The sequence below is a fragment of the Pelophylax lessonae genome, assembly GCF_965119305.1.
Source record: "Pelophylax lessonae genome assembly, chromosome: 2".
NCBI classification, from domain to species: domain Eukaryota; kingdom Metazoa; phylum Chordata; class Amphibia; order Anura; family Ranidae; genus Pelophylax; species Pelophylax lessonae.
In genome coordinates, this window is record NC_138769.1 from 119,730,743 (window position 1) to 119,751,849 (window position 21,107).

Below are 21,107 nucleotides of genomic sequence, written 5' to 3' on the forward strand. Positions count from 1 at the left end.
TAAAAAAAGCTCCTACGTTGGTATTTAGTCCCGACTAGAGTTGCGAAAATGCACTGATCTGCATCTCCCATCTGCTTTAGGCGTTGTTGCCAGATGGGTACAATGTATCATGTTTGGTGGCAGTGCCGGTAGTCACCGGATTCTGGATTCGCATATTTAATTTGATACATTCAGTGACAAAGGTTAATATCCATAGATCCCCGAAACCAGCGCTTTTTCAAAAGCTTCCTGAGGAGGTCCCAAAAAAAAAAAAAATTGATAAAACTCATTACATATATATTTTTAGCAGACAGAATACGGTAACTATTGCTAAATACTAGAAGCAGTCAACGGTTCCCCTTGAATACGTGAAGAATAAACTTAACTGGATCATGGTTAATGATAGACTTACCTGTATTCTCCACAACTCTTTTGAGAAATTCGATGCAACATGAGATCCATGGATACGATACTTATCTGTAACCTAATGAATTCCTGACTGACCCTTTTTTTTTTCTTCCCCTTTTTTCCTCTCCTTTCCTTTGCTTTTCCTTGATCTACTCCCCTTTTCTTTCCTTCTTCCTCTTTCTTATAATTTTTTTGGTTTGTTTGATAAATCTTCTACCGAGATTTATTGTTGAGATTTCCCTGTTTAATGTGAGGAGATCCTATGTCTATGAATATTTTGAAAGAAACACATCCCTGTACTTATATTCGATTTCACGTTTTTTTGCACTATTGTTTAAAAATTGTGCCTTATTCGACATTGTCTTATTACTTCAATAAAACAATTAAAATATAAATAGTCCTTAATCCCTAATAGGCCATTGTACAGTCTGCAAAAATGGTTGGTCCGTTCCTTTGAACGGGGAAAGATAAGAGATACAAGTGGATTAAAAAGCAGATAAAATGGAGGGAAAAGGGAGTTTTGTTCTATAAAAGAAGGGGAGGATTGGCCTATTGGTCAAATATACATGAGATGAGGATGATAAACTGCTTAGGGGCCTATTTAAAACAGAGAGCGGATAAAGCGAACTGCTCTCCACTGGACTCCAGTGTAGCACATTGTAGGTGGTGAAGAGCATGCAATGTCCCACAAGTTCTTTCTCCTTAACATGTAATGCTGAGAAGAAAACCCTGTGAATAGAGGAGAGACTAGTCACTTGATTGTCAGATCACGTGACTAGATTTTTATACTCTCAGCTTGTTCTAAAATGAGTTTGATTAGTGATCCACTCACTTCAAAGAATCAAAGGAATTGAAGGCTATGTACATTAGTAAATCCCATATCTCTGCTTTATAAATGTGCTGTTTTCTTTTCTTTTTTTTTTTCATTTTAAAGCAAAGATATGTCCTGGTCTGCTTTATTATTATAATTCCTTAATTTTTAGTACCATTTACTGTTGGTTTAAATCCATTGGAATATTTCATTTCACAGAGCATCATTTAGCTGAGGAGCCTTTTCGGGAGATTGATTTAGAAGACCTTAGATCAGTGTTTCTCAACTCCGGTCCGCAGTGCACACTAACAGGCCAGGTTTGCAAGAAAACTGAAATACAGGAGAAGATCTCACAGAGGAGGCAGCGCTGAGAGAAGCTGAGAGAAGCCGGAAGCTGTGTGCAGTGTGTATGTGCGTGGAGGAGGAGAGCAGAGGAGGAGGAGAGCGTTCGAGTGTGCGAGGCAGCAGCAGCTGCAAGCAAGGCGGAGGGAGAGAGCTGTGTGTGGAGGAGAGCCGCGGGTGACACGTGCAGGGAAGCCGCATGAGGAAGCCGGGTGTGGGTACAGAGGACTCAAGAGACCAGTGACAGAGCGGCGGCGGCGGTGGCGGTGGAGGAGTGAGGGACGTGAGTAGGGGGACTGATCAGCTGATTGGGGGGGTAACTGAGTGACTGTGACCTGTGACTGACTGACCTGCGACTGACGGTGCCTGTGACTGACGGTGCCTGCGACCGATGGTGCCTGCGACTGATGATGCTCTGCGACTGACTGACTGTGCTCTGCGACTGACTGACTGTGCTCTGTGACTGTCTGACTGTGTACCTTGACTGACTGTGCCCCTTGACTGACTGTACTCTGCGACTGATAGTGCTCTGTGACTGACTGACTACTCTGCGACTGACTGTGACCGGCGTGCTCTGCGACCGACTGAGCTCTGCGACTGACTGACCGTGCTCTGCGACTGAGTACTTGGGAGAACTGGTAGGTATCTTAGCGACTGATGAGTATCTTAGCGACTGGTGAGTATCTTAGCGACAGGTGGGTACCCCAGGTTTAGTACCAGATAGAGGTAGAGTAGGTAAGGAATAGGAGGTTGTTACTAATTATCCCCATAGAGTAGAGGGTAATAATGTCCGACAGGATTGGGGATGCCACTCAGTGCACTTCTTGCTCCATGTATGCATTCCTTGATAAACCAATTGAGGGTGAATACTGCTCTGCAGGATGTGTGCGACTTTTTTCTCTGGAAGCCCAGGTCTTGGATGTAGAAAACATAGTGGCAACACTGAGTAGCATCAACAACCTGGAAAGGAGCTTGGACATTACCCATCAGGCGCTGGCAGGGGCCAGCATAGAGGTGGGAGGAGTAGAAGAGACGCAGGCATCAGAGGTAGGTAGTTGGGTGACCGTTAGGAAGGGTAGAGGGATGAGTGCCAGGTAGGCCAGTCCTGAGTTGGTACACCCTAACAAATTTGCCAAGTTGCAGGTTGATGGGGATATCAGCTCAGGGGTGGCAGTGCTGGAGCAGGCGCCCTCCCCCAGCTGCCAGGGGAGTGGCGGCTTCAGGAAGAAGGGGGGCCAAGATTCAGGAAAGGTTAGACAGGTTGTGGTAGAGGACAGAGAGGGCAATCTGTCGAAAAGATCGCGGTAGCCGGACAGTATGTTGTTTACAGGGCACTCGAGTTCGGCACATCGCGGATTGAGTAGACAGATTATTGGGCGGGGCATGGTGCATGTGGGCACTAATGACCAAGTAAGAGGAAGATGGAGGATCCTAAAGAACGATTTCAGGGACTTAGGGAATAGATTGAGGAATAGGACCTCCAAGGTGGTTTTCTCTGAAATGCTGCCAGTACCTCGAGCCACACCAGAAGGAGCTTAGGGAACTTAACAAGTGGCTGAGGAAATGGTGTAGGAAGGAGGGGTTTGGGTTCCTGGAGAACTGGGCTGACTTCTCAGTTGGCTACCGGCTCTTTAGTAAGGATGGGCTGCACCTTAATGGGGATGGTACAGCTCTTTTGGGGAGAAAGATGGCCACCAAGTTGGAGGGGCTTTTAAACTAGGAGACGGGGGGGGGAGGGCTCAGAAGTAGAGTCAGTCAGGAGGGAGCAAAGGACAGAAGGCAGTATTAGAGTCAGCAGAAACAGTAGTTCCATAACGTCAATTGGGATGTCTGTGCGGGAAAACCTCAGACCAAACAGGAATAAAAATAATCACCATTCACTATCAACTTACACAAAACTGAGAGGGGTATATGCAAATGCCAGGAGCCTAGCTAATAAAATGGATGAGTTGGAAATGTTAGTACATGAGGAGGACATAGACCTTGTGGGAATAACGGAAACTTGGTTCGACCCCTCACATGACTGACTGGCCAATATCCAAGGGTATTCGGTGTACCGGAAGGACAGGGTAGGAAAAAGAGGGGGAGGGGTATGTCTCTATGTCAAGAATAATGTAAGGGTGATAGAGAGGAGGGATATTATGGAAGGGATGAGTATGGAGTTAGAACCCATGTGGGTAGAACTCCACAGGGAAGAAGAAAAGAGAAAAGTAATTGTGGGGGTTTGCTATAGGCCACCCAACCAAAGGGAGGAGGTAGAGCTGGAATTTATATCACTATTGGGAAAAGTGGCAAAACTGGGATCAGTCATCGTATTGGGGGACTTCAATTATCCCGACATTGACTGAGAAGAGCAGACTACACACTCACAGAAGGCCCGTCTATTCATGGAAACCTTACAGGACAACTACACGTCTCAGCTGGTGGATTCTCCTACTAGAGAAAATGCATTCCTGGATCTATTGATCACTAATGACCCAGACCTAATCTCGGAGTTAGGAGTCCAGGACAACCTGGGCTCTAGCGATCACAGGATGATCACATTTAGCGTAAATACCAATATAACAAGGCAAGTGGGGAACTTAAGAACCCTAAACTTCAGAAGGGCAAACTTTCCCAAATTGTGCTCCATGATGGAAAGGGTAAACTGGGACCAAACCCTAGGAACACTGACCACGGAGGAAAAATGGGATTGCTTTAGGAACATATTAAACAAATGCATCTCGCAGTGCATTCCTATGGGAAATAAATTTAGAAGAGACAAAGCAAAACCTGGTTGGCTAAACCAGAATGTTAAAAAACTTATTAAGGGAAAAAAATGGCCTTCAAGAAATATAAATCACACAGTATCGGCTTTCAAGCAATACAAGGAGGCAAATAAGAAAAGTAAATACGGAATCAAAATGGCTAAAATCAACTTGGAGAGACAAAAAGCGGAGGATAGTAAAAAGAACCCAAAGAGATTCTTTAAATATATCAACACCAAAAAAACTAGGGCAGAGCATATTGCACACATAATTAACGATGATGGGAGGATGGTTACAGAGGACACTGAAAAGGCAACCGTGCTGAATGCCTTTTTCTCGTCAGTCTTTACTCAGGAAAAGGAGGGGTACACTGACCACGACTATATGGTTAGTAGTAATACACAGGACTTGCCACTATGGCTAACAGAGGGTGAAATTAGGGAAAGGCTGGATTAAATTAACACAAATAAATCACCAGGCCCGGATGGCGTACATCCGAGAGTACTCAAAGAACTTAGTAAGACTATATCTAGACCACTGTTCCTGATCTTTGCTGACAGTATTATGACAGGAAATGTACCAGGGGATTGGAGGAAAGCTAACGTGATACCGATATTCCAAAAAGGGCAGAGGCATGTCCCGGGAAATTATAGGCCTGTCAGTCTGACATCGATAGTATGTAAACTTCTGGAGGGGATGATAAGGGACTATATCGTAGAGTTTTCTAAAGACAACAACATCATCAGCAGTAACCAGCACGGGTTTACAAATGGGCATTCTTGTCAAACCAATCTCTTAACATTCTACGAGGAGGTGAGCTGTGAGCTAGATAGGGGGAGATCAGTGGATGTGGTGTACCTGGATTTCACTAAGACTTTTGATACAGTTCCCCACAAGCGCTTAATTTATAAGATAAGGTCTGCAGGCATTGACCGCAAGGTCTGCTCTTGGATATGGAACTGGCTAAAAGGGCGTGTCCAAAGGGTGGTAATAAATAGCGCATACTCAGACTGGTCTGAGGTGGTAAGTGGGGTCCCCCAAGGCTCAGTCCTGGGACCAACCTTGTTCAATTTATTCATAAACAGCATTGAGGACGGGATCAGTAGCTCTATATCAGTTTTTGCAGATGACACAAAATTGGGCAGGTCAATAACTGCACAGCATGAAGCAGATATCCTAAAGAATGACCTGGACAAAATAACGGAGTGTGCAACGACATGGCAAATGAGGTTTAATGTGGAGAAGTGTAAGGTCTTGGACTTGAGGACTAAAAACATAAAAGCACAATACACTTTAGGGGGGGAACCTTTGGGGAATCAAAAATGGAGAAAGATCTGGGAGTCCTGGTAGAGGATAGAATAAGCAATAGCATGCAGAATATTAGCATGCATAAAGAAAGGGATGTATTCCAGAGATAAAACTATAATCCTTCCACTTTATAAAACTCTGGTCCGACCACATCTGGAGTATTCTGTCCAGTTCTGGTCGCCGGCCGGAGGGATGTGTTGGAGCGAAAGAGAGTCCAGAGAAGGGCAACTAAACTAATTAGGGGATTGGAGGACCTTAATTATGAAGAGCGTCTGCAATCACTTGATTTATTCTCCCTGGAGAAGAAATGCCTGAGAGGGGAAATTATAGCAATTTATAAATATCTCAATGGTGATCTCAGCATAGAAAAAAAGCTATTCAGTCGGAAGGATTGCATGAGGACTAGAGGGCATACAATGCGATTAGAGGAGAAGCGTTTTAACCTCAGGCAACGTGGGGGGTTCTTTACTGTTAGGGCTACAAGATTGTGGAATTCTCCACCACAAGAGGTGGTTTCTGCGGGAAGTATGGTGGCTTTCAAAAGACTCTTAGACGTACATCTCAAGAATCAGAACATCAGGGGTATGTGAGATGATTACAGCCACATACAACTACACAGGTTGAACTAGATGGACTATTGTCTTTATTCAACCTCACCTACTATGTACTGTAACTATGTAACATCACAGGTGATATAATTTGCTGCTCAGTAATTGCAGTGTTCTAGTCTGCAACTCCCCAAAGTAATAATAAAAATCTGGCCTGTTAGCGTGCCCTGAGGACCGGAGTTGAGAAACACTGCCTTAGATGACTACTGAAAAAGAGTCTATAGGATTGATTTACTAAAAGAGAAGAGTCTTTTAACTTAGCTAAGTTCACTTTCTACAAAAATGAACTAGGAAGAACAAAAAAAAAAAAAAAATAGAATTTTGTTTTCACATAGTTTCCCATCTATGTTATTTGATGAAATTATCTCCTCATATATATCCTATTGAACCATCCTAAGACTTAATTTAGACTTATTTCAGTCTGATATAAGACTGCATCTATATAAAATAATGGAAGCAAGTAACAAGTCACCTAGTTACCTACCTTCACCATCTAGGTTCCAATTATAATTCTAATGTTAGATCAGCAATAATTGCTTATCATTACTCAGACACTGAAAAGCCATATTACAGTTATATGTATATGCATCAAGAATTTCCAAAGTATCTTCTTGGGGAAAATACATTTAAAAAAATGGATTGCCTTGGGGCAACATTCTTAAGCTGGCCAAAGATGGATCAAACCTTGCCTGGCTCAGCAGGGGCTGGCCAAATTTAGATCCATGTTTGGCCATTTCAATTCGACAGAGGCTCATCATTAGATTGATTTCTGTTAATAGGAAGGCTTGAAATTTTTTTGACGATTAGCAACTGCAGTCAATGATTAGATTCCTTTAACAGTGGAGAGCCCCACTATCAGAATCCATGTCCCGGCAAGGGAAATTCCTCCATCCACCTCACATGTGTGGATGGAGGAATCAGTTATTTTGTTCACCATGCTGGCTGAACGAAAATAAACTAATCATATATGGCTAGCTTTAAAGTAAGGACAAATCTAAGTATGACAGAGTAAAAATGTACCATTATATGTGCTGATGAGAATTCCCTTGATCAAGAACACCGTTCACATGACCTAGCCTTCATACATAAAGATACATACTGTACTATCCTGTTTACAATCCTTCCCTTTTACAAACTGGTATGATTACCAGCAGAACTTTCTATATTTTCTCTATATCACCCAAAGTAAGTCAATTAAACCAACATCCAGTCTGGACATGGTGAGTCAATGACAAGATAACAATACCCCACTGCTCACTACAATGGCTCAACACATCACACAGGAAACAAGCAGGACAGTAAAATAGTTATCATATACTGCTTCAATACATGTATGAACATATGCTGTCCGCACAAGTGCAAATTGGATTTCTGTTCTGCACAATACTGGATGGAATAAAAAGAGAACGCATAAAAAAAAAATAAAAAAAGAAAAGGAAAAACCAACCAAACTTATTTTTTGAACTGCGGGTCAACTTTATTAAATCTACTTATTACAATTACAAATCAAAAGCTTACCTTCTGTTTTCAAAAACCAATTTGTATGTAGCTAGAGAGATCAAAAAAAAATCCTCCAATAACACTAGTGACATGACTGTGCTGATTTTGGTTCTCTGCAGTTGTGGTAATTGGGAGAATTAGCAAAAGTTAATTTATTGAATATGCCTGTAAAGAAATTCTGAACATGTTAGAAACTGATCATTTTAATCTACAAAAAACAAATACCTTGTACACAACATTATTTTTCTTTAGACATTAGAGTCAGCCTAACCATCTATGAAGTTAAAGCTGAACTCCAGGCAAACCACTAAATAAAGAGCCACATATATAAAATCTGCTTTACCTGTCAAACGGTTTGCATTGCAGTCCATCCAGTCCTCTGAGTTTCACAGCTTTGTCCCTCAGCACAGCCCAGGCAAGCAAGTGAGGAAACCTGTTCTTTTTCTGCTAAAATGTAACTTTTATGTCTTCACTCTGCTCTTGCCTTGTGACTGGATGGTGAAAGAAGAACCAGCAAACTAGTGAGCTCATCTGACACAATGCCCTCCCCTTTTATCAGTATACTCTTTGCATTACAAAAAACCTGAGAGCATTCTTGTGCTGCTTGTCCCTCTCCCAGGTCTGCTGTACGGACTGTATAGTAGACTGCAAAAGACTGATAAGTTGGTATTAAGAACATACACAGCAAAAATAATTTAGATCATCCTGATCCTCCATCTTAAAAAACAGACCACCAGGACTTATACTAATCCTTTACAATATTTATATCATAATAGCCTGCTAGAGGTTCTTAAACTACTGTATATACATGTATTTTACTGCTGCCTGGATAACTGGTAATGCTGGCAGACATTGCTGTAATAATGGCCCTAGCAGCAACTGCATGGTCTACTATAGTCTTGTTATCCAAAATAAAACCAGAAAAATTCCCTTCTCAGCTTACCGACCAGCCTGCAGCCAAGCAAATTGTCCTGTCTAACAGTATGCGTTAAAAACAGAGGTTTAGTGTCTCTCTCCCTGGGGACATGGAACAGGTTATCCAAAGCTTATAAGTTTAGATCTCCTCATGGACTACTGGCTCCCATATTTCGAAACCTTGAGTTTGCCCCAGGTCTTGCCCCTCAGGCATTCACTTGGTGGATAAACAAAGGCCTATTGCGCATTGCTGATATATGTGATCATAGGGGGATGTTCACATAACAAACTTTGATTGATACATTTCAAATGCCTGTTTCTGAACATTATAGGTATTCTCAACTAGCACACTTTTTTAATACACTGAAACGCAAGTCAGATCTCGCTTGTAGGACTCGGATGGAATATTTACGTGATAAATTCGACATGCTTAGAGGTCATATATCGGAAAAATATGTTATCCTTACGACATCTGAGACAAAGAAACTGGGTTACATGGAGAAATGGGAAGCTGAACTGAATGAATCATTAGAGTTGGAAGATTGGCAAAAATTAGCACATAACGCCTCCAGGGCCCTAATCAATACCTCTATCTTCGAGGCAAACTATAAGGTTCTTCTATGGTGGTTCATAGTCCCAGCCAGACTGGCCTCTTATGTCTCGGGGGCTTCTCCGCTCTGCTTCCGTGGATGTGGTCAGAGGGGAAAGGCGTTCCACACTTGGTGGCAATGCCCCAAAGTGAGAGGGTACTGGATTAGGGTGTACAATTTTGTCTACTCCTTGACCCAGACAAACCTACAAAAATCCCCAAAACAGGTGTTGCTGGGAGACATGGTGGAAGGCGCCCCGAGACATGCCAAGCTGCTCAGATTCATATTTGTGGGAGCAAGAATAGTGATTGCAAGGTCGTGGAAATTGGCTGTTATACCCTTCGAATTGCTTAAGGCAAAATGATCTTGGATAATGATAAATGAACACCTTTCGGCAATAATACTAAATGACAAAGTGAGGCTTTTTGAAAAGGTTTGGAGCCCGTGGATTGCATATCTGGAAGGGGACCCCCGGACTAGACTGTTATAGGCCACATATGTGGGCCTACTCCAAGCACACTGGTAATGTAATGTAATTTATATTGTTTACTCTAATCAAATCTGACCTGAAGTATTTTCACCTACTCTACACTATCATATTTTCCCATCCCATTTCTCACCGTTTCCTCTCCCCCTCCTTCTCTCTTACTTTCTTTAGGTTGGTCTTTCCCAATGTAATCTCTTTGGTATTCCCTTTATGGTTTAAGCATATTTTAAAAAATAAAGAATGTTTCGGTTGACGGGGTGGGGAAAGTAAGAAAATTGACCATAATGTTTGCTAATGCTTATCCCTATCGGAGTCAACCCATATATGTTCCTTCAGCGCTACTGACAGTGTTTTGTCGTATGATAAGCCACGTTCATTTATCACATTGTCTGTACAATATTGTTCATTTGTTTTCCCATATTGAACATTCAATAAAAACATTGAAAGAGAAAATCAGAGGTTTAGTTTGCACACATTTGCAAGTAAATGCGGAAGCTACAGAGCCCCGTCAAGGCACCCCATTATTTTCTATAATCCTAACTCAAAATTTTGAGAGCCTCCACAGTAGAAGGACATGCATTATAATGGATAGGCAGAGGGTAGGTAAGCCTGGAGGGAGCCCACGCCTCCTTAAAAGCATTGGGGAACACTGGACACACAGCACAAAGCACTATGGCAGCAAAGGTGTCCAGTGCGTGACCTCACCAATACAGTATATCAACAGTACAAACAAATGGCCAATGGCCCCACCTTTAACTGGCCTTCGCATCAAGGAGCACATGGAAGCGGAACTCATGCAAAACAAAACTAGAGACATTCCCAGTTGGCTGGTCAGTAAGTTGAACAGAGAATGGTTTTGTACTGCATGTGTTGCCCTTCCATGTGCTCCTTGCTGCAAAGGCCAGTTATAAGTGAGGGCAGTAGCCATTTATTTGTACTGTTAGTCTTGTTATTCAGCTGGGATTCATGGCATCTTTCATATACATATGAAGGCAAGTAGCATTTAGCTTTATATCTGGAGTATATACAGTGGGTATAGAAAAGAATCACCCCCCCCCCCCCTTTTAAATAATCTAATTATGTTGCTTTGCAGCCTGAAATTAAGGCTGAAACAGTTTTGTTTATCCAGCTGTATTTACTCAGTGCAACCTTAGAACATCCAAGTGAAAGATATAAATCCAACATAAAAAAACAAAACAAAAACAGAATCACTGAGTTGGAAAAAAGATCACCTCCTTCCTGAAAACGACTTGTAAACTCAGTTAGGTGTAGGTAATCACCTTCTCAATTGTGCACAAAGCCATGTGACTTTCAGCTATGATCAGCTGTGGTCATTTTGATTAGCTCAGCATGAAAAGAGCTTTCCTGGAGCATTTTAGTTCCTGGTAGTGCAACCGAAGCGTACAATCAACTATGGGTGGCAAGGCACTGTCAAAAGATCTCCAGGATAAAGCGGTGTCTGTCTTCATTTCAGGCTGCAAAGCAACAAAATGTGATTATTATAAAGAGGGGTGATTCTTTTCTATATCCACCATATTTGACCTTTTTTAAACAATGATAATATTCTTAAGTAAACCAGTCCAAGCTGAACCTCACCCAATGGTTAGAAAGAAAAAAAAATGTTTCTGAATGTTTCTGTATAGAGAAAAGGCAAAAAACAAAACATGTAAATATTATTTTTTACTAGATTCTAATTTTTTCAGCAAAGTTTTTATTTACTTTTTTTGGTCTCTGTCTAGTCAAGAAACAGCTTACAGCAGGGTGATGTGGATGGAGCTCGAAGATTAGGACGCCTGGCCAGACTCCTGAGTGTGGTATCCATCTTGCTGGGGATCCTCATCATCGTACTTTGCGTACTCAGTCTCACCGGTGAGCTTAAAATATCCTAAAGGTATTTATGTCAACTGTGTGTAATGTAGCCAACCCTTTTCAAGGGTCAGCAACATTCATAAGAATGTGGTTTATTCAGTAAAACGTAATGTAAATTACATTAAGGGCTCATTTACACTTGCTTCAACTTCAACACACATTAAAGCGCCTGCCGCTTCAACATGCTTTTTTGATATGTTTTTGATGCTTCAGTGGCGCTTTTTTTGAAGCTTTATTGAAGCTCAGTAGATGCCTTGTGTGTGTGTGTGTGCTGATAGCTATCTCTTACCTGCAATTTCTCTAAAACAAAGCAAAGCTAAAGCTGAAGAAAAGCCTCTCAAAAGCTTTAAGTGCTTCACGCGAGCTTTGTTGTAGATTTCTATGGAGGCTTTGAAGACGCTTTGAAACACCACTAAAGCGACATGGGGTATAACTTTTGAAGCAAAGCCGAAGCAAAGTAAATGCAAGGTGTGAACAGGACTGTAAGCTAATCATTTTTTTAGCGACAGGGGCTATGATTGGCGTTCAGGGAGCTTTAACAAAGCGTGTCCGAAGCCATGTTTTGAAGCAAGTACAAAAAAAAGCCCTTAAGGAAAAATAGCAGCTTCTTAAACTTTTAGGTGAGCACTATGCTTGAAGGGTATATCCACCTAAAGCTTACACTTTACTTTTGGGCAGGTGCCAGGTTTGCTGAATCACACCTGAAGTCTTACTTTAATTGTGAAAATTGGAAGGTACATCTCTGTATCAGATTTTCATCGTCAAGCACTGAACATGGCCATTACAAGTGATTTTTGCGCTCATTGTTACCTTTTTTTTAAATATTTTATATTACATTTAGGTACTTAGTAAGAAGAGAGAGACTCACAATCTTTACCTTATACGAGCTGAAATGGTTGAGCTCAGGTTGGTACTGCCCCTGGCATGACCAAAAGAAAAAGTACTAACGTTTCTGCTTGAACTAATATATATATATATATATATATATATATATATATATATATATATATATATATATATCTACATACATACAGTGCCTTGCGAAAGTATTCGGCCCCCTTGAACTTTGCGACCTTTTGCCACATTTCAGGCTTCAAATATAAAGATATAAAACTGTAATTTTTTGTGAAGAATCAACAACAAGTGGGACACAATCATGAAGTGGAACGAAATTTATTGGATATTTCAAACTTTGTTAACAAATAAAAAACGGAAAAATTGAGCGTGCAAAATTATTCAGCCCCTTTACTTTCAGTGCAGCAAACTCTCTCCAGAAGTTCAGTGAGGATTTGGATACAAAATGATTTCCCAAGCTTTAACCACTTTACCACCGGAGGATTTTGCTGTCTTACGTCCAGGCCACTTTTTGCGATTCGGCACTGTGCGAATTTAACTGACAATTGCGCGGTCATACAACGCCGTACCCAAACGAAATTTACGTCCTTTTTTTCCCACAAACAGAGCTTTATTTTGGTGGTATTTGATCACCTGTGCGATTTTTACTTTTTGCGCTATAAACAAAAAAAGAGCGACAATTTTGAAAAAATAACAATATTTTTCACATTTTTTTATATGAAATTCCCCCTCAAAAAAATGTAAAAATCAACATTTTTTTATCATTTTAGGCCAATTCGTTTTCTGCTACATATTTTTGGTAAATAAAATCGCAATAAGCATATTTTGATTGGTTTGCACAAAAGTTATTGCGTTTACTAACTAAGGGAAAGATTTCTGTCATTTTTGGTGTTTTTTTTTAACGAGTAATGGTGGCGATCTGCGATTTTTTTTGCGGGACTGCGACATTGTGGCGGACAGATCGGACCCTTGACTGACATTTTTGACACTTTTGGGGGTACCAGTGACATTACTACAGTAATCAGTGCTATACATATGCACTGTTACTGTAAAAATGACACTGGCAGGGAAGGGGTTAATTTTTATTGGTGATCAAGGGGTTAATGTATGCCTGGTGCTTACTGACGTGTGTGGGGGGAGGTGACTGAGTGACACAGGGACAGATCGCAGGTTCAGCTATGCTGAACCCTGCAATCTGACCCTGTCTGTCACTTAGGAGATCTGCCCGCTTGTGTTTACACAAGCGGGCGGATCTCCACACTCGATTCCCTGACGATTGGGGGGAAGAGCCGCCGCTCCTCCCCTGGCCCGACTCCCGCTGTAACAGATGATAACGAACCACTTTGCCGCAGTACAGTCAACGTGACTGGTCGGCAAGTGGTTAAACATCCCAAGAAGCACTGTGCAAGGGATAATATTGAAATGGAAGGAGTATCAGACCACTGCAAATCTACGAAGACCTGGCCGTCCCTCTAAACTTTCAGCTCATACAAGGTGAAGACTGATCAGAGATGCAGCCAAGAGGCCCATGATCACTCTGGATGAACTGCAGAGATCTACAGCTGAGGCGGGAGACTCTGTCCATAGGACAACAATCAGTCGTATACTGCACAAATCTGGCCTTTATGGAAGAGTGGCAAGAAGAAAGCCATTTCTTAAAGATATCCATAAAAAGTGTCATTTAAAGTTTGCCACAAGCCACCTGGGAGACACACCAAACATGTGGAAGAAGGTGCTCTGGTCAGATGAAACCAAAATCGAACTTTTTGGCAACAATGCAAAACGTTATGTTTGGCGTAAAAGCAACACAGCTCCTCACCCTGAACAAACCATCCCCACTGTCAAACATGGTGGTGGCAACATCATGGTTTGGGCCTGCTTTTCTTCAGCAGGGACAGGGAAGATGGTTAAAATTGATGGGAAGATGGATGGAGCCAAATACAGAACCATTCTGGAAGAAAACCTGATGGAGTCTGCAAAAGACCTGAGACTGGGACGGAGATTTGTCTTCCAACAAGACAATGATCCAAAACATAAAGCAAAATCTACAATGAAATGGTTCACAAATAAACATATCCAGGTGTTAAAATGGCCAAGTCAAAGTCCAGACCTGAATCCAATCGAGAATCTGTGGAAAGAACTGAAAATTGCTGTTCACAAACGCTCTCCATCCAACCTCACTGAGCTTGAGCTGTTTTGCAAGGAGGAATGGGCAAGAATTTCAGTCTCTCGATGTGCAAAACTGATAGAGACATACCCCAAGCGACTTACAGCTGTAATCGCAGCAAAAGGTGGCACTACGAAGTATTAACTTAAGGGGGCTGAACAATTTTGCATGCCCAATTTTTCAGTTTTTTATTTGTTAAACAAGTTTGAAATATCCAATAAATTTGGTTCCACTTCATGATTGTGTCCCACTTGTTGTTCCTTCTTCACAAAAAAATTACAGTTTTATATCTTTATGTTTGAAGCCTGAAATGTGGCAAAAGGTCTTAAAGTTCAAGGGGCCAAATACTTTCGCAAGGTACTGTATATATATATATATATATATATATAGTGAGGAATTAGCTCAGTAGCTCTGTGGCATAGTTGCATTTGTCTGCTGTTGATTTGCATTTGTCAGAGCAAGCTGTCCCAGTAGCTCCTCCATGCTGGCCTTACTTCACCTGCCCCGCAAACCTCTATCATGCGAGAGGAGTTTGTTCAATAGCGGGTTGTGCATGACTCTCTGGATGAGTCGCAGCACAGTGAAAAAGGCACAACATGATCTTGGTGAAACACAAATGTGGTTTATTTTCAAAGTCTGTGTTCACAAAGTGCAGGTATCAAAACGGTATAATAAAACAAAAACATAAAATAAACCCTTCCCACGTTGGGCGTCTAACTACAAATACAGGAACCTAACTACTTGTCCTGGAAGATCCTACTGATGCCCAGACACTTGCCTTTCACAGAGAATACATGAGAGTCCATAATCACACATTTATTTATTTACGGTTTAGAAATTCTCACCATTTCATGCGATTTTCTGCATTTACTTACTCTCACACCTGAATAGCGCACCACCTTTTATATACATTTCTCGCTGAACAAGCATTTGAGTACTTGAATTGGTGGGAGCTGCAATTCACCCTATAGGGTTGGATAGTTTTTGGATAGCAGTACACCTTTCTTATTGTCTGCCATAATCACACAGACTAAATCTTAGATTGTAAGCTCCTTGAGGGCAGGGACTGATGTGAATGTACAATATGTAAAGCACTGCGTAAATTGTTGGTGCTATATAAATACTAGTCAAAAAAAAAAAAAATCTCACTATACACTACCTCACTATACAAGCAAATGGCTGCTCCCCAGTCTGTCCTGTACAGAAATCTGGTTCCAGGGTGGAGCATATTCCCTAAGCAGCCGGGGGAGTTTTATAGAGCCCAGAGTACACAACCTGCTACAGCTGAGCTTGTTAACCCCTCACTGAGCCAAGCAGGCTCACTACACAGCACAAAAAGGAAAATAGTTTGCATACAGCATGAATCTGGGACAAATATATCTCCCATCCTGGACACAAGTTTTTCCTGACTTCCTGTCACAATAAATAAAAATAAATAAATAAGAAAAAAAAAAAAATATATATATATATATACAGTGGGTACGGAAAGTATTCAGACCCCCTTAAATTTTTCACTCTTTGTTATATTGCAGCCATTTGCTATAATCATTTAAGTTCATTCTTCTTCCTCATGAATGTACACATAGCACCCCATACTGACAGAAAAACACAGAATTGTTGACATTGTTGCAGATTTATTAATAAAGAAAAACTGAAATATCACATGGTCCTAAGTATTCAGACCCTTTGCTCAGTATTTAGTAGAAGCCCCCTTTTGATCTAATACAGCCAGGAGTCTTTTTGGGAAAGATGCAACAAGTCTTTCACACCTGGATTTGGGGATCCTCTGCCATTCCTCCTTGCAGATACTCTCCAGTTCTGTCAGGTTGGATGGTAAACGTTGGTGGACAGCCATTTTTAGGTCTCTCCAGAGATGCTCAATTGGGTTTAAGTCAGGGCTCTGGCTGGGCCATTCAAGAACAGTCACGGAGTTGTTGTGAAGCCACTCCTTCGTTATTTTAGCTGTGTGCTTAGGGTCATTGTCTTGTTGGAAGGTAAACCTTCGGCCCAGTCTGAGGTCCAGAGCACTCTGGAGAAGGTTTTTGTCCAGGATATCCCTGTACTTGGCCGCATTCATCTTTCCCTCGATTGCAACCAGTCGTCCTGTCCCTGCAGCTGAAAAACACCCCCACAGCATGATGCTGCCACCACCATGCTTCACTGTTGGGACTGTATTGGACAGGTGATGAGCAGTGCCTGGTTTTCTTTCACACATACCGCTTAGAATTAAGGCCAAAAAGTTCTATTTTGGTCTCATCAGACCAGAGAATCTTATTTCTCACCATCTTGGAGTCCTTCAGGTGTTTTTTAGCAAACTCCATGCGGGCTTTCATGTGTCTTACACTGAGGAGAGGCTTCTGTCGGGCCACTCTGCCATGAAGCCCCGACTGGTGGAGGGCTGCAGTGATGGTTGACTTTCTACAACGTTCTCCCATCTCCTGACTGCATCTCTGGAGCTCAGCCACAGTGATCTTTGGGTTCTTCTTTACCTCTCTCACCAAGGCTCTTCTCCCCCGATAGCTCAATTTGGCCGGACGGCCAGCTCTAGGAAGGGTTCTGGTCGTCCCAAACATCTTCCATTTGAGGATTATGGAGGCCACTGTGCTCTTAGAAACCTTAAGTGCAGCAGAAATCTTTTTGTAACCTTGGCCAGATCTGTGCCTTGCCACAATTCTGTCTCTGAGCTCTTCAGGCAGTTCCTTTGACCTCATGATTCTCATTTGCTCTGACATGCATAGAAGAATGAACTTAAATGATTTTAGCAAATGGCTGCAATATAACAAAGAGTGAAAAATTTAAGGGGGTCTGAATACTTTCCGTACCCACTGTATATATATATATATATATATATATATATATATATATATATATATATATATATATATATTATATACATAGTACATACTACCAAAATGGAGAGGACTGTTCATGGCGCCAATTGTTGCTGCCTTCCAAAATTAATTAACTGCAGAATAATGAAGGTCACCTGTCAGTCTGGAGCTAAAGCTATTACTCTCCATGTTATCTAGAAATATTAAGAATATTATATACAGTATGTATCAATCAGCTCTAACAGAAAAGACATTTTAGGGAAGCAGTTCAGTCATTCATGATGGAAAAGCCTTGTTACCTCATCTGTCATGTCATCACTTCATTTCAGAAAATGCCTGAGAGGAACAACTTACAGATGCAAATCTATCCCGCAGTGTTCTGAGCCATTATGGTACCTGTGAACCGTAACTGTAAAATACATGGCAGCCACCATAAATCAGACATAATACATAGCAGGGATATTTTTTATTATTTTTTTGTTTAATTTCCAGGAATTACAGGACATGATGTAGTAAAAAAGGTGAACAATATTTATTAATGATCGAAAATATACTCACAAAAGAGGAGCTTGTGCAAAGCGGTTTAAGTCAAACCTGCTGCCTGTGGAGCTCGGTGCCGCTGTGGAATTCCCCTGCTTCACCATGAGCAGGGGAGAGAAGAGCACAGGCAGGAGGGAGCCGCTGTTGCAAGGAGACAACCCGACCAGAGATGGAAGTCGGAGCCTGGAGGGAGAGGATGTCTGGCACCACTGAAAGTGTGCTGGGAGCTAGGGACACGTATATGCAACTAAAATACTATTTTATTCCAATTCAACTGTTTATATATATATATGTACAGTATCTCACAAAAGTGAGTACATCCCTCACATTTTTGTAAATATTTTATCATACCTTTTATGTGACAACGCTTTGCTACAATGTAAAGTAGTGAATGTACAGCTTGTATAACAGTGTAAATTTGCTGCCCCCACCAAAATAACTCAACACACAGCCAATAATGTTTAAACCGCTGACAACCAAAGTGAGTACACCCCTAAGTGAAAATCTCAAAATTGGGCCCAAAGTGTCAATATTTTGTATGGCCACCATTATTTTTCAGCACTGCCTTAACCCTCTTGGGTATGGAGTTCCCCAGAGCTTTACAGGTTGCCACTGGAGTCCTCTTCCACTCCTCCATGACGCCATCACAGAGCTGATGAATGTTAGAGACCTTGCACTTCTTCATCTTCCATTTGAGGATGCCCTACAGATGCTCAATAGGGTTTAGGTCTGGAGCTTGGCTAGTTAATCGCCTATACCCTCAGCTTCATTAGAAAGGCAGTAAACATCTTGGAGGTATGTTTGGGGTTGTTATCATGTTGAAATAGTGCCCTGCGGCCCAGTCTCTGAAGGGAGGGGATCATGCGCTGCTTCAGTATGTCACAGTACATGTTGACATTCATGGTTCCCTCAATGCTCGGTAGCTCCCCAGTGCCGGCAGCACTCATGCAGACCACAGGACATGGTTCCAGTAATCTATGTCCTTAGTCTGCTTGTCTTCAGCAAACTGCTTGCGGGCTTTAACAACAACTCACCCTAGCTCCACCGCACTGTGGGAAGATAAAGAGCTAAGTGTCGGTGCTCAGGCTGAACGACCAAACCAAATGTTATATGAATAAAGCCGGCACACGAAAAGGCTTCTTTCAAGTAAAATTCTTTATTCCAGCATGGATAGCGGTGACAACATGGCAAATTCTGATGCGTTTCGGCTTTAAGCCTTCCTCATAGCTTGTGGGCTTTCTTGTGCATCATCTTTAGAAGAGGCTTCCTTCTGGGATGACAGCAATGCAGACCAATTTGATGAAGTGTGCGGCGTATGGTCTGAGCACTGACAGGCTGACCCCCCACCCCTTCAACCTCTGCAGCAATGCTGGCAGCACTCATATACCTATTTCCCAAAGACAACCTCTGGATATGACGCTAAGCAGGTGCACTCAACCTCCTTGGTCAACCATGGCAATGCCTGTTCTGAGTGGAACCTATCCTGTTAAACCGCTGTATGGTCTTGGCCACCGTGCTGCAGCTCAGTTTCAGGGTCTTGGCAATCTTCTTATAGCCTAGGCTATCTTTATGTAGATCAACAATTCTTTTTTTAGATCCTCAGAGAGTTCTTTGCCAAGACGTGCCATGTTGAACTTCCAGTGACCAGTATGAGCGAGTGAGAGCGATAACACCAAATTTAACACACCTGCTCCCCATTCACAATTACTAATTGGGCCCAATTTGGATATTTTCACCTAGGGGTATACTCACTTTTGTTGCCAGCGGTTTAGACGTTAATAGCTGTGTGTTGAGTTATTTTGAGGGGACAGCAAATTTACACTGTTATACAAGCTGTACACTCACTACTTTACATTGTAGCAAAGTGTCATTTCTTCAGTATTGTCACATGAAAAGATATAATAAAATATTTACAAAAATTTGAGGGGTGTACTTACTTTTGTGAGATACTGTATATATAAATATATATTCTATATTACCAAAACTATTGGGAAGCCTGCCTTTACACGCACATAAACTTTATTGGCACCCCAGTCTTAGTCCGTAGGGTTCAATATTGAGTTAACCCACCCTTTGCGGCTATAACAGCTTCAACTCTTCTAGGAAGGCTGTCCACAATGTTTAGGAGTGTGTCTATGGGAATGTTTGACCATTCTTCCAGAAGTACATTTGTGAGGTCAGGCACTGATATGGACGAGAAAGCCTGGCTTGCAGTCTTTACTCTAATTCATCACAAAGGTGTTCTATCGGGTTGAGGTCAGGACTCTGTACAGGCTAATCAAGTTCCTCCACCCCAAACTCACTCATCCATGTCTTTATAGATCTTGCTTTGTGCACTGGTTCGCAGTCATGTTGGAAAAGGAAGGGGTCACCCCCAAACTGTTCCCACCAAAATGGGAGCATGAAATTGTCCAAAATGTCTTGGAATGCTGACAGCTTAAGAGTTCCCTTCACTGGAACAAAGGGGCCAAGCCCAACCCCTGAAAAACAACCCCACACCATAATCCCCCCTCCACCAAAACATTTTTTCTCTTTTCTCTTTTGTTTTCACAGTGTCCCAGCAATTATCCATGGCTGTTTCAAGCTGCACTTTCTAACTAGTGATCAGTTGCAATGTGTACAATCTTTTGGGCTACCCGCCTCATTGTTTATATTTTGTCTTTTAGTTTTTACTTTTTTAACTTCTGCAATCATCTTTTATGGTTTGTCACATTGCCACACATACATTTTCTTGAGACCTTTTCATTCAGACCAATAAGGTCATGGCCACCACATTTGGCACATTTTTTTTTTTTTTTTTTTTTACAGATTTTTCCCTCTGAAGAGTACTCTGCAGTGGATTACTCTTTAGAGGGCAGTTGACAAGGATTGAGGAGATGTTGTGTAGCCTGTTTTAACATCTTCATATTTTATACAAAACTTGCTTTGCAGTGGGCTTCATAACAATCCCTCTGTGGTTATACTCTGCTGGGCAGTTTTCCCTGCCCCTTGCTTTTTATTACATGGGTTTGTTGAAAAGGTTTTACAATCTCCTTACATATAAAATCCCTGCAGGCATAACCTTCTTAATATCTTGGTTAAAAATAGCAGACAGAGCTACTTGATCATTCAGTGTTGACAAGACCTAAATGGGCAAGGGGGACTAGGATT

The 21,107-nt window shown here is 41.7% G+C and overlaps 1 protein-coding gene across 2 annotated transcripts in view; it reads left to right on the forward strand.

Annotated features, from left to right (window-relative positions):
* The window catches only part of TRARG1 (trafficking regulator of GLUT4 (SLC2A4) 1), a 56,189-nt gene that overhangs the window by 29,318 nt on the left and 5,764 nt on the right, over positions 1-21,107 (forward strand). The window contains exon 2 of one of the 2 annotated variants that reach the window (XM_082246569.1): positions 11,435-11,586. In XM_082246569.1, the coding sequence (XP_082102695.1) occupies positions 11,435-11,584 (150 nt within the window). In that variant the 3' untranslated portion in view covers positions 11,585-11,586. The remainder of the gene's footprint in view (positions 1-11,434; positions 11,587-21,107) is intronic. The other variant, XM_082246570.1, reaches the window with a different exon arrangement.